General features: G+C 35.6%; 3 protein-coding genes across 3 annotated transcripts; 1 reads left to right on the forward strand and 2 right to left on the reverse strand.

Moving 5' to 3' along the window:
* Window positions 1–8,010: 8,010 nt before the first annotated feature.
* On the reverse strand, window positions 8,011–8,637 carry LOC113766589. Its single transcript, XM_027310764.1, has 2 exons — window positions 8,360–8,637; window positions 8,011–8,253 (listed from the first exon to the last, which is right to left on the reverse strand). The coding sequence occupies exons 1-2, from the start codon at window positions 8,549–8,551 to the stop codon at window positions 8,011–8,013; spliced, it is 435 nt and encodes a 144-aa protein (XP_027166565.1). The 5' UTR covers window positions 8,552–8,637.
* A 60-nt stretch (window positions 8,638–8,697) lies between these two features.
* On the reverse strand, window positions 8,698–10,003 carry LOC113766590 (F-box protein At4g19940-like). Its single transcript, XM_027310765.1, has 2 exons — window positions 8,876–10,003; window positions 8,698–8,772 (listed from the first exon to the last, which is right to left on the reverse strand). Exons 1-2 carry the CDS (start codon window positions 10,001–10,003, stop codon window positions 8,698–8,700), a joined length of 1,203 nt encoding a protein of 400 aa, XP_027166566.1.
* Window positions 10,004–15,685: 5,682 nt separating this feature from the next.
* Window positions 15,686–16,303, forward strand: LOC113766591 (putative UPF0481 protein At3g02645). Its single transcript, XM_027310766.1, has one exon. The coding sequence runs from the start codon at window positions 15,686–15,688 to the stop codon at window positions 16,301–16,303; it is 618 nt and encodes a 205-aa protein (XP_027166567.1).
* The last annotated feature ends 2,209 nt before the right edge of the window (window positions 16,304–18,512 follow it).

Raw genomic sequence — 18,512 nt, forward strand, 5'->3', positions numbered from 1 at the left:
GTAAGAACTAATGAAAGCCCTCGATGAGGCATGTTGGTTGCTCAGGCATCGAAACAGATAATTTACCCTTCTCCTAAACTTTTTTTGTGTTACCCAAAAAACAAAAAAACAAAAAAAAAACATTTGGAAACATAGTGCTTGCACTAAATTTTGAATTTCTATGCAGTCATGGTTGGACACTTGGATTTATTTGGGCAAAAATTTGAGTGCAAGATCGCATAAACAACACTTTATAAGTAATAGCAAAACTAAGTGTGGAAGAAGTTTTGATGTTAAGTGATCATAGTTAGGCTATTGAGAATCAAGCGGAGAATGATCCAAAATAGCCCTTATGCCAAGTTTTTAAGTCATGAGAGATAACGGAACTACAAGCTACAAAATGGGATAGAGTACCAAACAATAGAAGGACAAATATTTTTTTTTTCTGAGTGGAAAGTTGTTTTGGCTATTCTCACATACGTTACCTTATGAGGAAGATATTATATGTGCGGTATATGCTTGCATTATCATGATTCTTGACTAATAAGTGAATCACCCGTTTTATTGGTCCTTAACAACTGGAATTTTATTTATTCAAATTATCCTGCTCTTGTTTAAAACTCAAGAGTTGGGCTCATGAACTTTTGGAGCCTTCCAAGAGCCTAATGTCTTCACTACTAAAGCGACTACTTAACATGAAATACAAGATTGAAGGAAGACAAAAAAAAAAAAGCCAAATTGTTTGTACAATTGCAAGTTCTGGATAAATTTCATGAAAATTGACACCATAATAACCCAGATTCATGCTCTGTTGGCTGGGGGAAAAACAATGCTTTGCTTCCAGCAGCAGTGTTAGAAAAAACCAAATTCCATTGTACGTAGATACTTCTAGCTAATATTGAGTGTATTCAGATAGTTTTATCGGAGTATTATTTTGCATGTATCATAATTATATTTTCAATAATATTTTTATTTCACATATATCATATCATAAATGATTTTATAGTAATTATTTTAAATAATATTTCAAATAATTTCTTATCCAAACACACTCTCTGCAAGTTCTTCAATGAGTAGCATCATGTATAGTCCCTCAAGTACCCAAACATGTTTGGGGGGCTCATTATATTGGATTCTATGCATATGGCATGAATGTGGCACTTTTAGTAAATACTTTTTTGGCTTAACGACCCCCTCATTCTGCTCTTCTTTCCTTGCTAATGCAACTGGTCTATTTAAGAAGCGCATGAAACAACAAATCAAATTACTATGGGCTTTGCTAAATTTGCAGGTCTCATCTCTCTCCCAGTCTTATGTAAAACAAAATTGAAGTTTTTATAGTTTTGAAACTAGAAGAACAAATGAGATGCTTGAACTGCAAAACCAGAAAGAATTCTTTTATATTTAAAAAAAAAAAAAAAACCACCCACGAAATATGCTACTTTTGAGGAGCAATCTAACTTGTTAACTCAATTCTCAAACAAGAAATGTGAAAAATGTATATATTTCCACGAGAGATATTCACCATTCCCCGGAAACTCATTCAAACATTATATGCTCACACATAATAACCTAGGACATTAATTATGATCTAGCAGGAAGCCAATTTCCCATGATTACTTATTTGAGCAAAACCATCAACAAATTCATGTATCTGAAACCAATCTACTTTTCTTTCGCTTACTCACATAGGGATCTCAAAGGGAGAATGTTTTCCACATGATGAGTAGCAGCAACATCTCCAATGTTTTCCACCTGATTACTGGCAGCAACATCACCTAACACTGGATCCCGGGTTAATTCCACTTTGTCCCCTCAAACTTTGGGCGATTACCCACTTCAGTCCCTTAACTTCAAAATGGGACACTTAAATCCCTAAACTTATGAATTGCTCCCAGTTAAGGAAAATTGTTGACAGAATCCTGATTGCCGTTGGTGGTCGAAGTGCGTGGCAAACACTCTCCGTTAATGAAGATGGGGGAATATTGTTACTGAAAATGATAAGGACATAAACGTAAATTTGGGTCGTAAATTAAGGACAAACAAAGACAAATTCCAGAGAAGGGAAAGTGCGAAACAGTCAGAGAGTGGTCGTTTCTTTCCTCTGTCTTGGATGAAAAAATAGAGAGGAGGGGTAAAACCAAAGTGTGTAAAAATCCGAATGATTGTTGCTGAAAAACACTGAAGATTGCAAGAATGGGAAGAAAGCGAGTCAATGTGAGAGAAAAAGCGTCCGCGTCCGCAGCGAAACAATGGAAAGCAAAAGAGAAGACAAGTACTGGTATGAGAAAAATATTTTAGAGTTTTTTGTGTACTTTAATTGAATTTAATAATTGGAATTTGGGTAAGAATTTACGGTAGCAGTAGAAAAACGTTTTAAAGCCATAAGGATTGTTGAAAAGTTAGGGTTTTGGATGGTTGTGGAATGCATGTCCAAGGCATTATATATTTTTGATGGTACTGTTAGTGGGTCTGCATATTTTACTGAAAAGTGAGTGTTGTGGGAACCCTAATGTTCCTTCTGTTGAAGACATTGTGGTCCCAAATGCTAAAAATGTTGTTAATAATTAATGGGTTAATTATTAAAGATTTATTTTTTTATTTAACCAGAGTGTGGTCCAAATGACATTTTGCCCAACTCATTTTCCTTGGCGATACACCATCAGGGTGAGTTCAGAAGCTCTCCCAGCAAAGAATACGTGGGAGGAAGGGTAGACTATATAGACAACTGTAATGCTGAAAAATGGTCACTACAAGTGCTTGATGAATGTGCAGTAAGACTAGGATACCCGAAAGATGCTCGTTTTGGGTGGTATGGTAGGATTCCTGGTATGCCGCTTGAGACTGGACTATATTTTTGCATGTGTGATTGGGATTGTGATCTTCTAGTAAACACATTGCCACTGAATAGAGTGGCAGAGGTTTATCTACAAGTTGGCACTGATGATAATCCAGTGAGGTTTCAAACTCAAAAAACAGAGTATGTAGACATGCCTGAAGGCCACAAAACTTCTGCTAAGCAGGATACAAAAGATAAAGAAACATCTGAAATGGACAGTGACATAGCAATACTGGAAGAAGTTGACTTCAATGATATGGACAACAGAAGGAAAAATGTGGCTGATGACAACAGTAATGAAGTTGCTACAAACAGTCATGAGAATTTTGATTCCAAAAGTCCTAATTTGCAACAAGAAGAGGACAACAAGAGAGATAATGCAGGGAAAGAAGCACAAATGGCAACTGATAATGATATCCAAGCTGATGAGACTGATGTGCAGGCTGATAATAATATGCAGGCTAATGATGATATGCAGGCTGACGACAAGTTCGATGATCCATATTATACGGGGCAAGTTGAGGAGGATGTTTTATTTGATGAAGCCTTAAAGATTGGACAACAATTTGGCGTGCATAAAGGAGCTCCTGAAGTTGGACCTTCTACCAGCAAAGACAGAAGAAAGAAGAGAGCAAGTAGGGAAGGAGAAGCTGTTGACGAAGTAAATATTTGTGATGAGCCTGACATGGTTAATGTGGAGGATATGCAGTCAGAATATGAAACAGATTGTTCTAGAGAGTTGAAGAGTGAGAGTGAATCCGAAGACGAAGATGGTCGTAAGAGAAATAAGAAGCCTAAATTTTCAGTTTTTAATGAGAAAACTGAAATGAGAAGTCCAAGATTTAAGGTAGGCCAGAGGTTTTCATCAGTTGTTATTTTTAGGTTGGCTGTTAGAATCCAGGCTATTATGGAGGGAAGGGATGTCCAATTCATAAAAAATGACACATATAGGGTACGGGTGAAATGCAGAGGCTGTGAATGGCAAATTTTTGGCTCAAAAATGCAAGGTGAAAACACTTTCCAGATCAAGACACTTAGCAAGGAGCACACCTGTGGACGTGTCTTCCATAATAGAAACATGACATCAAAACTAGCTACCAGGTTGTTTGTAGATGAGGTGAGAAAAACACCATCCATGACAGTCCAGGAGCTCATGACTAGGGTGACTGAAGAATTAAATGTAGATTTCAGTCTTAAACAAGGCTATAGGACAATGAAAAAAGTAAGAGACATAATTGAAGGCAGTCATGAAAAACAGTATGCATTGTTAGAGGACTTCTGTGGTGAATTGAGGAGAGCAAATCCTGGATCGACAGTGTTCGTTGAGACGGATGAGGATGAGAATGGGATTGTCAGATTCAAAAGGCTTTACATGTGCTTAGAGCCATTGAAGAGAGGATTTCTAAAGGGCTGTAGGCATTGGATTGGGTTGGATGGGTGCTTCTTAAAGGATACATATGGTGGACAACTACTTACAGCCGTGGGTATGGATGGGGATAATAAAATGTTTCCACTAGCTTTGTCAGTTGTTAGAGTGGAAAATTATGACAATTGGAGCTGGTTTTTGGGATTGCTTGTACAAGATTTGGAAATATCAGATTCCAGTAATTGGTGTGTCATGACTGACAAGCAAAAGGTATGATAAATTGTATTAGCACTTATTTATACAGCAACTTTTTATTTAATAACTCAGGTACAACTTTTTATTTAAGCCAAGTTGTATTCAAACGTGTACAGGGACTAGTTCAGGCAGTTAGAGACAAAATGCCACAAGCTGAGCACAGGTGTTGTGTGCAACATCTATACACCAATTTCAAACAGATTCATAGAGGCCTGGCCTTAAAAGAAAGACTTTGGAAATGCGCAAAAGCTTCTTATGTTACCCACTGGAAAGTCGAAATGGAACAGTTGGGGCAAGAATCTGCAGCTGCGCATTCTTGGCTTGATGAAAAAGATCCCAAAACTTGGTGTAGAGCCCATTTTAGATGTGGATTGGATTGTGATATTTTGGTGAATAATATGTGTGAGTCCTTTAATGCAGTAATTTTAAAGGCCAGGTCACTACCAATCATATCCATGCTGCAGACCATTTATTTGTACCTGCTGAAGAGGATGGAGAGGAACAGGGAAGCAATGTCCAAGCACGAAGGTTAAGACACATTTTATTTATTTACTAGTATTAAGGTCAGTTCATAATTTCTTTGAGAAATTTATGACCAATTTATTGTTTTCATTTTGTATTCAGGTCTTCTTTGTCCAGCAATACTTGAGATATTGGAAAAGGCTAAGCAAGAGCAGTGTATGTGCATAGCGTCATATGCTGGGACAATGAAGTATCAGATAAGCTGTCCATTTGGGGAGCAGTATATTGTTGACATGGCTGCCAAAACCTGTTCATGTAGAAAGTGGCAATTAAGGGGAATACCATGTGGCCATGCTGTAGCTGCCATCAACAGGAGACATGAAGCACCAGAGAAGCATGTTTCCAACACCTACTTGAAGATCACGTATCTACAAAGTTATGAACCTGTACTTAATCCAATCAATGGTCCTAATTTGTGGGAGCACATAGACCTTCCAGCAATGAAGCCTCCGACTTATAGAAGATTTGCTGGAAGGCCAAAGAAAATGAGAAAAAAGGCTTCAGAAGAAGACAGACGGGACAGCTGTGTCAATCCAACTAAACCTCACAAGGTTAGCAAGGTTGGCACCATGATGAGCTGCAGCCGCTGCAAAAAATACGGACATAACAAAAGAGGATGTCCGGATAAAAATAAGCAAACCACTGAGGGGACAACTACAAGTTCAGCAAAGGAGAACAGTGATATTGGAGATACAGGCCCATCTATACAGCCAAGTACTAACGAGGCTTGTCCAAGTGATGTGACCGTTGACATACTTGGAGTAAGTACGCAACAGAGTCACACAGGTCCATCTCAAAATTTGGATGCCAATCAGCCAAAACAAGGGGCACAAGAACCAGTGACAAAGAAAGGAAGAAAATGCTCATTTTGTCGTAAGCATGGTCACTCAAAGAATAGTTGTAAGTTGAGGCAATGGACCTTTAGGAGCTCACTGGACATGACTGGAGACTTGGGATTCAAAACTGTAAAAATACGGTCTGATGATCTGGAAAACCCATATAATCATGCTCAAAATAGTTCTGGGCATGTGGAAAAGAGTCCTACAACAACTCATGTAAGTGGTCTCCATACATCAGGTCTTTATTTATGGGTGTCATGTCTTATTGATTCATGTTATGTGCTTGTTTGCAGTTAAGCTCCAAAGCTGATGGTCGCAAACTTTATTCCCACAGCCACGGAGTAACGATGAGAGCACCACACTCATACGTGGACTTGGGGACAGCCTCTCATTCCAGCAGTGGACTTAAGCCAGCACAATTCACATGGCAAGGCAATTTGTGTGTTAACCTGTCTACATTACAGACAGCTGCGGGACATGCGAAGGAGTCACTTGGAATTGAAAATGTGCAGCTCCATGGGGATGGAAACCAATCTGTTAAGTTGGGAAAATTGCAGCAATAGGCCAAATAGCCTTCAAGCATGAACTAACTGATGCTGGACAAACCAACTCAAGAATTGTACAGGCATATAGCCTTTTTTATTTTGCAGATACAATCAAATTGGGCAGTAAAAGCCTCTGTTTTGCTAGTCCAGATGTGGCGAACTTTTGTTCAACTCATATAGTCCATTGGAACTAAGAATTTTTTTGTTAATATGGAATTTTTGTTAGCCTCTGTTTTTGGTAGCCTCTGTTGTGGAACTCATATAGCCTTTGTCTTGCTAGTCCAGATGGGTGAAATTTAGAGGCTGTTAATGTGGAATTTTTGTCATTCCTGGTATTGCTATTATGTATTGGATGATTTGTTGAATGATCAAAGGTTTTTGCTGAAAATTTTATGTTCTGAGTTGATTGCTGTTGTTAATGTGACATAGATTACTTGCAATAAACTTTACAAATTGGGACACTAAAATCCCTAAACAACAAATTCTGATTACATAGCAGGTCCAACGTTCACAATTATGGGACATAGCAGGTCCACTATATCCCTAAATTTGATACAATACATTTAAAACCCATCTACCACCACTCAGGTCATTTCACAAATACATTCATCAGACAAAGCTTTCACCAGTCACAAAAATTCAAAACAATGTGGTACATGTTCACAAGCAAGATGGTTAAAATCCCGACTGTATAATAACGCTGAAACCCGCAAGCGGGATTCTGTGTTTTTCCTATTTCAACGTTACCTCGCATGCGGGTTAATGTTATATTTTATGGCGAGAAGAAAAAATTGGTAATTAGGATAAAAATATGGATAAAAATAATTGGATAACGCAACCGACCCAATTAACCCATCTACCACCACTCAGGTCATTTCACAAATACATTCATCAGACAAAACTTTCGTCCTGTCACAAAAATTCAAAGCAATGTGGTACATGTTCACAAGCAAGCAGGTTAAAATCCCGCCTGCATAATAACGCTGAAACCCGCAAGCGGGTTTCTGTCTTTTTACTATTTCATTGTTACCTCGCATGTTGGGTTAATATTATATTTGATAGCGAGAAGAAAAAATTGGTAATTAGGCTTTTTGGGCATTATAAGTCAATATTTAAATTAATGACAGTTAAAAAAAAGGGTTGTATAAATTGGCAGTTAAGTTTTCAAAATTAATTTAGACGAATTTGTAAAAAGTTAGAATAAATAGGTTGTAAACGAGCAATTGGGTTGTCAAACTCGTTTTTTGACATTTCTATTGAACTACATTTACCCATACCGGCCATGAATAGATGGGTATGCGAATCTTAAAATTTTACTTATGGATATAAATAATTGGGTAACGCGACCGACCCAATTAACCCATCTACCACCACTCAGGTCATTTCACAAATACATTCATCAGACAAAGCTTTCACCTGTCACAAAAATTCAAAGCAATGTAGCACATGTTCACAAGCAAGATGGTTAACATCCCGACAGCATAAAACGCTGAAACCCGCAAGCGGGATTCTGAAAGTGCTGGTAATTACATAGTCAGCAAAAGCAAGAATTTCCTTCCTGCACCACTCAAAAGGTCCACTACTTAGCAATGACAGACAAAGGTGGTCCCATATTTGAGCAAACAAAACGGGCAGTCCGGCATAAGCGGTTGCTTCTTCTACAACTCATTTTGGACCTTCTCCCCCAGATTTGAACAAAAACAACCACATGACAATGGCAACCCAGTGGATAATCAAGTACATCCTTAGCTTCCTTACTTTCGATTGTTGGCACCTTGAATTTTCTTTCAACCTATCCAACTCAGCTTCCATCTTGTTCATCGACCTTAGCAGTCCAGGTATTATTTCTTTTGACCTTTGACACATCTCAGGATCAACCCAATCCCAGTATATGCAGCCTCCTTGTTCCTAGTTTGACAAGAACATTATGTTTGCAGACAAGATTAGGTGGCTGCAATTCATACAAACCCAAAATAAAAAACAAGTATAAACACAAAACCCTAATTTCCCTTACTCTGTACTTGGCACATCGACAAAACCTTCTTCCTGGGTTCATGGCAGTCCATGATGTCATCATCAATGTTTGCTTTCCACAATCACAAAATTGCCTCACCATTTCTCTTTGTTTGTTGAACCATGCGTTGGGTTCTCCTTTTCTTCTTCCTGCCCTGTGGATAGCAGAATGACAGCTTGGGTCTCTCAGCATACCGACCTGAAGTGCCCTTTTATGATTTGGATCGGGTCTACATTATCCATCTGAAGTGGGTAGCATGGAGGGAAACTTTCCCTCCATATTTCACCATTTTTTTTTAATCTATATATGTGATTTTTTGTGAATTTTCATTGTTGCCCTCAGTCAAAGGACAGTGTTTGCCACGCACTTCGACCACCAACGGCAATCAGGATTCTGTCAACAATTTTCCTTAACTGGGAGCAATTCATAAGTTTAGGGATTTAAGTGTCCCATTTTGAAGTTAAGGGACTGAAGTGGGTAATCGCCCAAAGTTTGAGGGGACAAAGTGGAATTAACCCCTGGATCCCAATTGGTTGTTTCTACAGGCAGCCTGGGCAGAGTTAGTGTAGAAGTAGTCCTACTCTTTCCTGTTTCCATATCATAAAACTCTGATCTGCCGTGCTTCTCTTCTTCCATATGAAAATACCATGGTTTTCTTCGCTTGAGTACTGTTAGCATGACTTCGCCCGTGTTCGTGGTGCCGATTATTCTATCAACGCAGTCCCAGTAACCCAAAAATGAATCCTTAAAATATTTTTCATCCTTCACCCACACCTGATCAGCCTTGTTCAGCGACCAAGACATCCAATTTCTGCTTTTGTTGTCAATGCTCAAGAAAGCTACATTCATCCCAAGTTGGATCAGTGAAGTAGTTGTTCCTTCAGTGCCATCAGTTTCAGGAGGAGCAGCAACAGCTCCAAATTTCTCCTCTCCAATATCAAAATATAGTACAACTTTTTTGCCACTGATGAACGTTTTATCCTTCCAATAGATTGCTCCATCAACTGAAATTGTGGTTCCACTTAGTAGTGGAGGTTCCGGACAATCTATAGCCCTCCATGATTTGGATCCAATTGTAAGAATGAGACATTGTATTATGATATTTGTTCTTGTATCTTTATGGAAATAGAGCAATTTATACTTCTTGGTGACAGGATCGAATCCTAGGTGATAATGGGGCCGATGTAACTGACGATATCCGAAAACATGACATCGTTTCCCAGGCGGAAGGGCTATTTTTTCCCCAGTAGTGACGTTAAGGAGGTGAAGGAGCCCAAGATTATTGGGACTGCACAAACAGATTAGGCCATTGACAACGTTAGTGCAAGGTATGAATCTTGGGTACAATTTATGGACAGGAAGTTGATTGGAAAGGCTTGCCTTTTCAGAATTTGTTGGGAAAAGTGCTAATGCTTTGTAATTAGGTCTAAACAGATAGAACAAAATATAGGAAGCATCAGGCCTGGTCTGGGATCGGATATGGTGGCAATCGGCGAAACAAGGATCGCAAATTAGGGAATTCCATGACTTGCAAACGCTTTTGAATCTCATCAGCGATTTGGCTGAGAGTCTTTTAAGGATGTTGAAGGTCACATCATCTGGGATGTGAAGTCTTGAAACCCTTGATCCCTTAATCTTTTCCATCTTGCTCTGCACGATTTTTCTCTGTTAAGAGAAGTTGCTGGTTTTGATGGACCCAAATCTATTAATAAACAAACATATACCAACAGAGCAAGAAAAGAATTGATATGAGAGGCGAAGTAACATTTTTTCACTAGTTCTTAAAAGGAAGCTGCGGCAATAGCGAAGCCATCATAAACGAGGCTATGACACGAAAACTGAGGCTTTATACCTAAAGCCCTATGCAGCTTCAATTAATTACGGTTGACCACGTACCCATCGGAAACGGGACAAGGATGGTACCAGTTCACTCAATCAATCCAGGAAAAGGATTCATCTATTTAAACCGAATGTAAAATTCTTTTTTTAATCATATAAATCACTTTAAACACAATGTAAATTTGAAACAAATTTTGATAGTCCCACACATATGATGAACAAGACGTAATCTATATCTTACTCCTTTTTTTTGGGCAAATTCCACTTTACCCTCCTGTGATTAAGTATTTTTTTATATAACCTCCCTATGGTTTCAAAAGCTATACATGACCCTCATGGTCTGGTTTAAAGTATCAAAATAACGGAAATAGTCATTCGTAACGGAACTTTTTAAAATGTCGAAATTACCTTTATAATACGTGACACACTAACTCCGTATGATTTTTATGTTTTACCATATAATCCCCTTATGATTTTCAAAATATACACATAAACCTCCCTTGGTTAATAAATAATTTTTAACTTTACATAAGGGTATTTTTGATATTTTAGGTGACTCCGTTACGAATGATCATTTCTGTCACTTTGACAGTTTAATCCAAATCATGAGGGGGTTATGTATAGTTTTTAAAACTATAAGAAGGTTATATAAAAAAATACTAAATCACAGGGAATAAAGTGAAATTTGCCCCTTTTTTTTTTGGCGAATCTTCACCGTTAACCTTCAAGAACTGTCACCTTCCTACTCCTCATTCCTATCCAACAAGCAAAGCAGCCAACTTTATAAACCAATAGGCTAATGGCACAGGGCCCCAGCTAAGTGAAACAAACAGAGACTCTAAAGCTTGGTCTAATAATTTCCTATAGTTACACTTACTCTATAAAGCTTGGTTTAATAACTTCCTACAGTTTTAGCTTCGCATTGTATTAGTATTCTTTTTTCATGGTAGGTAGGGTTCTTCTTAGGCAAATTTAGGGGCAACAATCATGAACATGTTGAATTCTGAAAAGACTAGTTGAATTACATTATAGTGATTAGTGAAGGAACTAAAACATACAAAAATTTTGGTAATTGGACTACTCTGTCCACTTGGGTACGTTGAATCATTAGTATTTATCAGTACTACTTAATGTGTGTGTGCATGTGCGTGCGTTGTTTAATTGTTAATAGTCTTAATTGCAAATTGTCCCATATTAACATATGTTGAATAGTAAATTGTCCCCTGTAATCAGAAAACATGTAAATTACCTTAAATTTTATTCTTAAGAAATGATATTATTATGCTATTTTCTTTTAAATTAAAGAACATTGTATTGTTTAGGAAATTACCATAACTATAAATTTTATTTAATGAAAACAACTTATCTAATTTCTAAAATCATATACATAATATCCAGTTGTACCGCTACAATGTTATTTAATAAAAAAAAATATCACAATATCATTGTGTATGGGTAAAACTATCAAAGCAGTATATATCCAAGAGTATGACTATCTTTTTACATCTCTTATTTATTAAGGATCTAGACTACATGTTTGACTACCCATTCATAAGGGGCAGTTTGTAAGTTTTCCAATTACAAGGAACAATTTGCTGTTCGACCCACATTACAGGGAGACAACTTATGATTAAGCCTTGCTATTAATATTGCTCCATTGTACTGCATGTGACAAGTAATCTGAATTTTACGAACTCCATTGAATAAATACACAATTTGACAATGTAACGGCCAAAAGAGTGGAAGAGATGTCATTTTTAAATGGGAGAATTGCAGTTTTGGCCCCTAATGTTTGTTCTGTGTACATAAATATTAAAATAAATGCATTAGAATGTTAGTTTTTATAGATATTAAAATAAATACTTTAAAACTACAGTATTGAAACATTAGTTTTTCAATTGGTAGGAAAGACAACAAAAAATAAACAATAGTCTTTTTCTAAGAATTTCTAAAATTACTTCACATTAGTACTTACTTTACTAGTTTTTATAAGTACAATGGCTAGCTAGTTACAAGAATTTGAAGCCTACGTGCACAAGACATGCAACAATTTTTATAGTAGTTCCTATAATAAACTTAAATTATAAAACTAGAATTCTCTTTTTCTTTCGCTACCTTATGTTTCAATTGCTATTGTTATATTATCATCTAATTATAACTTATTTAACAAAGATATGCCATTGAGGCTATGGTCATGTTGTGTCAATATAAAATATTTTAATTAATAGTGAGAAACAATAATATATATATTACTAAATTTGGGACTAACTATGCAAAAGATAAGAAATGTATGATATATTATTAGCATGAGTAAATGAAATAAAAATAAAAATAAGAAGAAAAAGAAGTTTAATTAGAATTCTCACTATTCATTTAATACTATTTCATTCTAATTGCACCTCAATTCATGCTAACACTCTTAAATCACTATTTAAAAATTAAGAAAATATAATGATTTAAAATCAAAATATTAGGAACCAAAAGTGTAAAGTCAAAGTTGCTGACCAATGGTAATTTGATATTGACCGTTAGTCATTGTTCCATTTTTTTTAGTTGTCTTAAATTTGCTAAAATTACAAACTTTAAGAACTATATTTGTTTTGACCGAAATATTGAAGATCAATTTGGCACATAGACTAAATATTGGGGACCAAACCTTCAATTCTCCCTTTTGGAATCAACAGGTGGAGCATCTAAGCAGGTGAAAGATAATCCCACCTACACAAAGAAAATTACGCTCCAGTTTTGGACCCAGATATAATTACACAATCCATGTTGATCATTAATTGGCACATGCCTAAGCCTGCATTTTAGTTTCTAATAATGAATAAGTGGAACATAAAAAAAATATGAAATTTTATAGCAACAGAAATTCTACAACGTCTTCTTTGCAAAAAGAACGTAAATTTTAGTTGAAAGATATGAGTTTAATAGAGTTGACAATGTCTGTACATATTCATCAATCACAAATTAACATTACTAATTTCAAATACAATATGACATATTTCATCGTGTTATACGCATGCAATTAGCTTTTTCTTGAATTTGGTGAGATTTAGAAAGCAGAGAGGAAACATGGAGATTAGAATCTAATGTTTGGATTGCATTTTCCGTAATTTTTCATGGAAAAATTACTGTAGCGATTTGATGTATGTGAGGGAAAAAAGTAATAGGGAAATGTGATCACGGAAAACGACGTAATTTTTCGACGGAAACCGGCAATCCAAACAAGGCGTAAGATTCTAAGATTTCTAATTCCTACTATATGTAATGAACTTAACAGTGCAATTAAATTTACGATTACTTCATTCTTGCAATCAAACACTTATTTGACCATAATTCATGTCATTTTCTAGTTAAAATTGTCAACTATCTATAGTTATTGTGACGAAATGCTACAGTGAATTGACAAGTTATCGTTCTATAACAAAAAATTTGTATCAGTTATACTAGAAAAATGTACAGCAGCCGTCGCATGTAATGAGTAAAATACATTATAATAACAAATTAAGAACTCAAGGAAAAGACAATTCAAAAAATTTGAATCTTTCACCCAAGGACTTTTCAATGATGAATGATGACAAACACTGTTTGGCCAAACTTCGTGCAGATAACATACAAGTGGAGGAAAATTGTTTAAGAAAGTGTGGTACTAAGAAAAGTGGGATTGTGGTTCCTATATTTTGTTCAAATATCCTTTCTTTATTTTATCAAAAAAAATTATGAACACAAAAATCACTTGTTACAGCCTTTTTTTTTTTTAGGAATCTTTTTTGTTCTTTAGTTTCCAAATAAGTGTGAGCCAATCATTAAATTTCTTCAATATATGAGACTCACCTGTGCTGAGTTCCATCTATTTCAGCCAAAAAATAAACAAAGTGATCCGGTTAATAACTTTTGAGAGTTTAATAAGTCAATTAACATGAAATTACAGTATAGTAAATAGGCATATCAATGGATCGGATCTTACCCAGATCCAACATAGACCTAGTATACTTTGATAGGGTTTGGATTTAATTTATCAAACCCAGACCCGTGTAGAAGAGTTGTGGGTTTAGGTAGGATCTAATTTTCTATGATCTATATCCAAATCCAAACCTATGTCAGACCCTATTCAGATCCACGCGCACACACACAAAGAATATTCTATGATTATTGGATCGAATATAGTAAGACTTCATGATTTTTTTTCAATCTAATCCTAGTTGGCATTGTCATTAGTACAAACTTTTTCAAAAAAAAAAAGGACAAAAAGTAAAGGACAAGAAAATAAACAAAGTGATCCGGTTATTAACTTTTAAGAGTTTAATAATTCAATTAACATGAAAATTACAGTATAGCGAACGAAATAAAACATCCAAATCAGCTTGGCTGCTGGTGATGCCTTTTGCTACTTTTTATGTGCATGCATGTACGTTCCTTATTTCATTGTTAATATTACCCTATTGTACGTACTACATATTGTGACAATTAACTTGAAACTTAACGAATTCCATTGAATAGACACAGAAATTGACAATATAACAGCCAGAAGAATGAAAGAGACAACATTTTGAAATCAACAAGTGAAGCATTTAAGAAAGTACAGGACCACCTTGACCATTTATTGGCAAATGATTCGTTTCCAATAACGAATAATTAAGTGGGGCATGCAAAATAAGAATTTTTGTATCAATAAAAAATCTACAACCTCATCTTTGCTGAAAGAACTTAAAAGTTTGGCTGAAAGATAAGAGTTAATTAGTACAGAGTTGACAATGTATGTACATATATTCATATGTCATACTTTGAACGGTTATGAGAATACAATTAACTTTACGATTACTTCATTCTTGTAATTTAAATACTCAGTCAACTGTGGTTTATGGCATTTTTTTAGTGTATATTATGAACTACCTGCAGTTATTGTGACGAAATACTAAAGTGTTTCACAAGTTATAGTTATATATATATATATATATATATAAAATCTAGCAGTCATACAAAAAAAATTAAATTTTTTGAAAATTTGTATAGAACCTGTCCCAAGTAACTAGTAAAAAAGCTTATAATAACAAATAAAAAAAAAGTCAAACAAAAGAATATTCGAAAAACTTGACCCATAAACTTTTCAATGATGCATTCTTGGGGTCAAACATTATATGGCCACAATTCGTCCAGATAACATACAAGTGGTGGAAAATAGATTTTAAAAAATCATACTAAGAAAAATGGGATTTTGTTTCCTATATGTATACATCTGCTTTGTTCAAATATCCCTATCCAAATTAAGTCAAGACAAGCCAACAATTTTTTCTTAAAAACAATATATATATATGATGCCAACAACTTGGAGAAAATATTTTTGAGAAATTTCTGCTCTGGCGGCTTATTGCCCAAAATTCCCGTTCTCAACACCCATATAAATTTCAAGGTTTAGCAAACTACAACAACCCCAAAAAGGTTATCAAAAACAGTACCTCCCAACTTTGTCCATTTTCTTCCACAATGTCTAACTCATTTTTCAGTTCAAGCACAAGTGAGCAAAGATGGGTGGATCAGTTCAACAAACATTTCATCATATATATTGGCAACAGACCTTCCATCTTTAGAGTCCCCAGCAAAGTATTGGAGACAAAGCCAGAAGCCTATGTCCCTCGGCAACTAGGCTTAGGAGCATATCATCATTTTCGACCCGATCTCGATGACGACATGGAGAGCAAAAAGCTTGAGCAGATCAAGAAATTCTTGAAGCCTGAGCAGTACAACAATTTCAAGAACTTAATTGTTGATAAGGTGAAAGAACTCGAGCAGCCTATACGCGCATGCTACAACAATTACGTGGATCTTGATCGCGATACTTTGGCTTGGATCATGGCTATTGATGGTACATACTTACTTTACCTGTTAAGCACTTCTAAATCTATTAACAGGCGTTTATCTGATGATGTACTGAAGCTTGAGAATCAAATCCCGGCAATTGTGTTGAAGAAAATCAACAATGTTTTACGTGTAACTAAAGGCGATGAGATCAACTCGAGTAAACCATTGTTTTCAGAGTTTCACAACTTCTACAATACACAATCTCCCCTTGAATTGTGCAGTGAAAGTCAGATTGACCACTAGTAATCATCTTTTAGATTCTTTGTATCAGTTGACGATGAAGAATTGGAATTTGCCTGATTTTGTATTTAGCCCAAGTAAAAACACACAAGAAAATGCTGGATCATCAGCAATTCAGTTATCTTTGGGGCAAAGTGGAAACCAACCATTGAATCCTTCTCAGAGCTCGACCACAACCATAGGCCTTACGGAGCCATTGATCCCCACTGACGAAGAACCCAATCAATTACTTCAGCAAGCTGCGACTCTTTTAGCTAATTTAACAGGGCAAAAGCCCCTTATGCTGATGGCAAAGTTGCCACTGCACGAGGGGATGGAGCTTTTCAATCTTTTCAAGAAGGTTATCCCAGTTAACAATGTGGAGGAAATCAAAATTCCTTCAGTGACACAACTACATCAAATTACCAGAATAGACTTCCGAAAATGGACACAGAAAGGCATTGGAATTAAGTACAATGAGGGTGAAAACGTACTTTACCTACCCATCATGAAGTTGAACCCTAATTCAGAAGTGATTTTGAGAAATCTCAAGGCCTATGAAGAAGCCTCAGCCAGCCCTGGTTCAAGTATCAAATTTTCAGAATATTTGGATTTTATGTGTGGCATAATTGATACTGCTAAGGATGTGAAGTTTCTGAAGGAAAGGGCAATTATAGATAGCAAAATGGGAAATCAAGAAATTGCTGATCTATTTAATGGGATACAAAAATCCAGTAGGTCAGATGGGCAGAAGGATGGAATAGAATTGACCATTGATGAATTGAATAAAGGATATGATGATTCATTCAGGATCAAAATGTGGACATATCTGAGGCAACATTTTAGACCATCAGAAGTTTGTGTCAGAATTTTTCTTTATGTATTAATAGTGGTGCTGCTAGCTTTTCAAGCTTTTTGCGATGTCTATGGCTGCAGTTCTCGCTGGTTTGGCAAGAAGTCATAGCATCTTTGAGCCTGCTTCTTTCTCTTATAGAAAATTTTTTATTGCCTTTTTCTCCCCTTGGTATTTTGTTATCATTTTCTTGTATTTTGGTTATAGCTTGTGAATGGACAGTTTCCTTGGGAGTTTCTGTAACTGGCACAAAAAAAAGGTTGTAAACGGTTTCTGTTAATAAGGGTCAAGTACACAACGCTTCAAATCCTCTGTTCTCAAATTACTTCTATCCCGTTTGTCTCGTGTTTACGAACTGTCATGTGTATTGATGCATTGATAACTCAACCAAATTGATACAAACTCGATCAACAATTAAAGGTTTGCTTGAGTCATCAATGCAATCAACACATGTGACAGCTATGTAAACACAAGACAAATAGGACAGAAGAAAATTTTTAGGACAACGATTCCAAGCGAGCACACAATGAATAACACCCCAACACCCCCCCCCCCCCGGCCAAAAAAAATATAAGTTTGGCGTTTAGCAGCTTGATTTCTTAATCTTTCTTCTAAATGGCAAATTATTTGTTTTAAATTCAATTCTTTAACTATATTTTTATTTTTATATATAAAAAAGCATAACTTCATTGCCATAAATCAGCACTCATAGCTGAACATCCAATAACGTGCCACATATATGTCAACATAAATTTAATTCTAGGGAGAATTACAATTTTGGTCTCTAATGTTTGGTTGATGTTCTAAATTAGTTCCTAATGTTTCATCCAAAGCATATGTGGCCCTTAGAGTTTCTAATTTTATGCATGTTTTGGACAATTAACGAAAAATTACAAAATTTGATGATCAAAATCAAATTGGAGTTAGTCAAAAGTTTTAATTTTGCATTTTTGGTTCATAAATTTTGAAATTTTGATCAATATGGTCCTTTTATGTTTCAAATGGTTATATTTAAGGTTTTCAAAGAAGTAAAATATGAACCAAAATGCATGATAAATGTGTTCTAAAATCCTATAAAAATTGCTAAAAACACTTCACACTGACGCAACACAATCTTTTAGCCTAAAAAACATTTCTTTGTAGAATTAAGTACAATTGAATAATGATACATGGATAATATCTTAAAAAAGTAGTGATTTTTAATGTTACATGGATATTATTCATGTATCATGAATAATGATACATGGATAATATCCTAATTTTTAGTATATAACTTTATTCTAACACTATTATATAAATTATCGCATGATTTGTGGAGGTGGCCTTCAATCGGTTATGGTTAAGATTCATGATTACATTAATGTGTAAAAGTAATTACGG

This window comes from Coffea eugenioides, chromosome 3 (assembly GCF_003713205.1).
Source record: "Coffea eugenioides isolate CCC68of chromosome 3, Ceug_1.0, whole genome shotgun sequence".
NCBI classification, from domain to species: domain Eukaryota; kingdom Viridiplantae; phylum Streptophyta; class Magnoliopsida; order Gentianales; family Rubiaceae; genus Coffea; species Coffea eugenioides.

Excerpts from the sequence above, each read along its gene's own strand:
- LOC113766590 (XM_027310765.1), bottom strand. The coding sequence starts at position 10,003 with ATGGAAAAGATTAAGGGATCAAGGGTTTCAAGACTTCACATCCCAGAT. Across the intron at positions 8,773-8,875 it reads CAACCAATTGGGATCCAGGG|TTAAGGAAAATTGTTGACAG; the intron begins GTTAATTCCACT and ends AATTGCTCCCAG.
- LOC113766591 (XM_027310766.1), top strand. The coding sequence starts at position 15,686 with ATGTCTAACTCATTTTTCAGTTCAAGCACAAGTGAGCAAAGATGGGTG.
- LOC113766589 (XM_027310764.1), bottom strand. The coding sequence starts at position 8,551 with ATGCTGAGAGACCCAAGCTGTCATTCTGCTATCCACAGGGCAGGAAGA. Across the intron at positions 8,254-8,359 it reads GTCGATGTGCCAAGTACAGA|GAACAAGGAGGCTGCATATA; the intron begins GTAAGGGAAATT and ends TTGTCAAACTAG.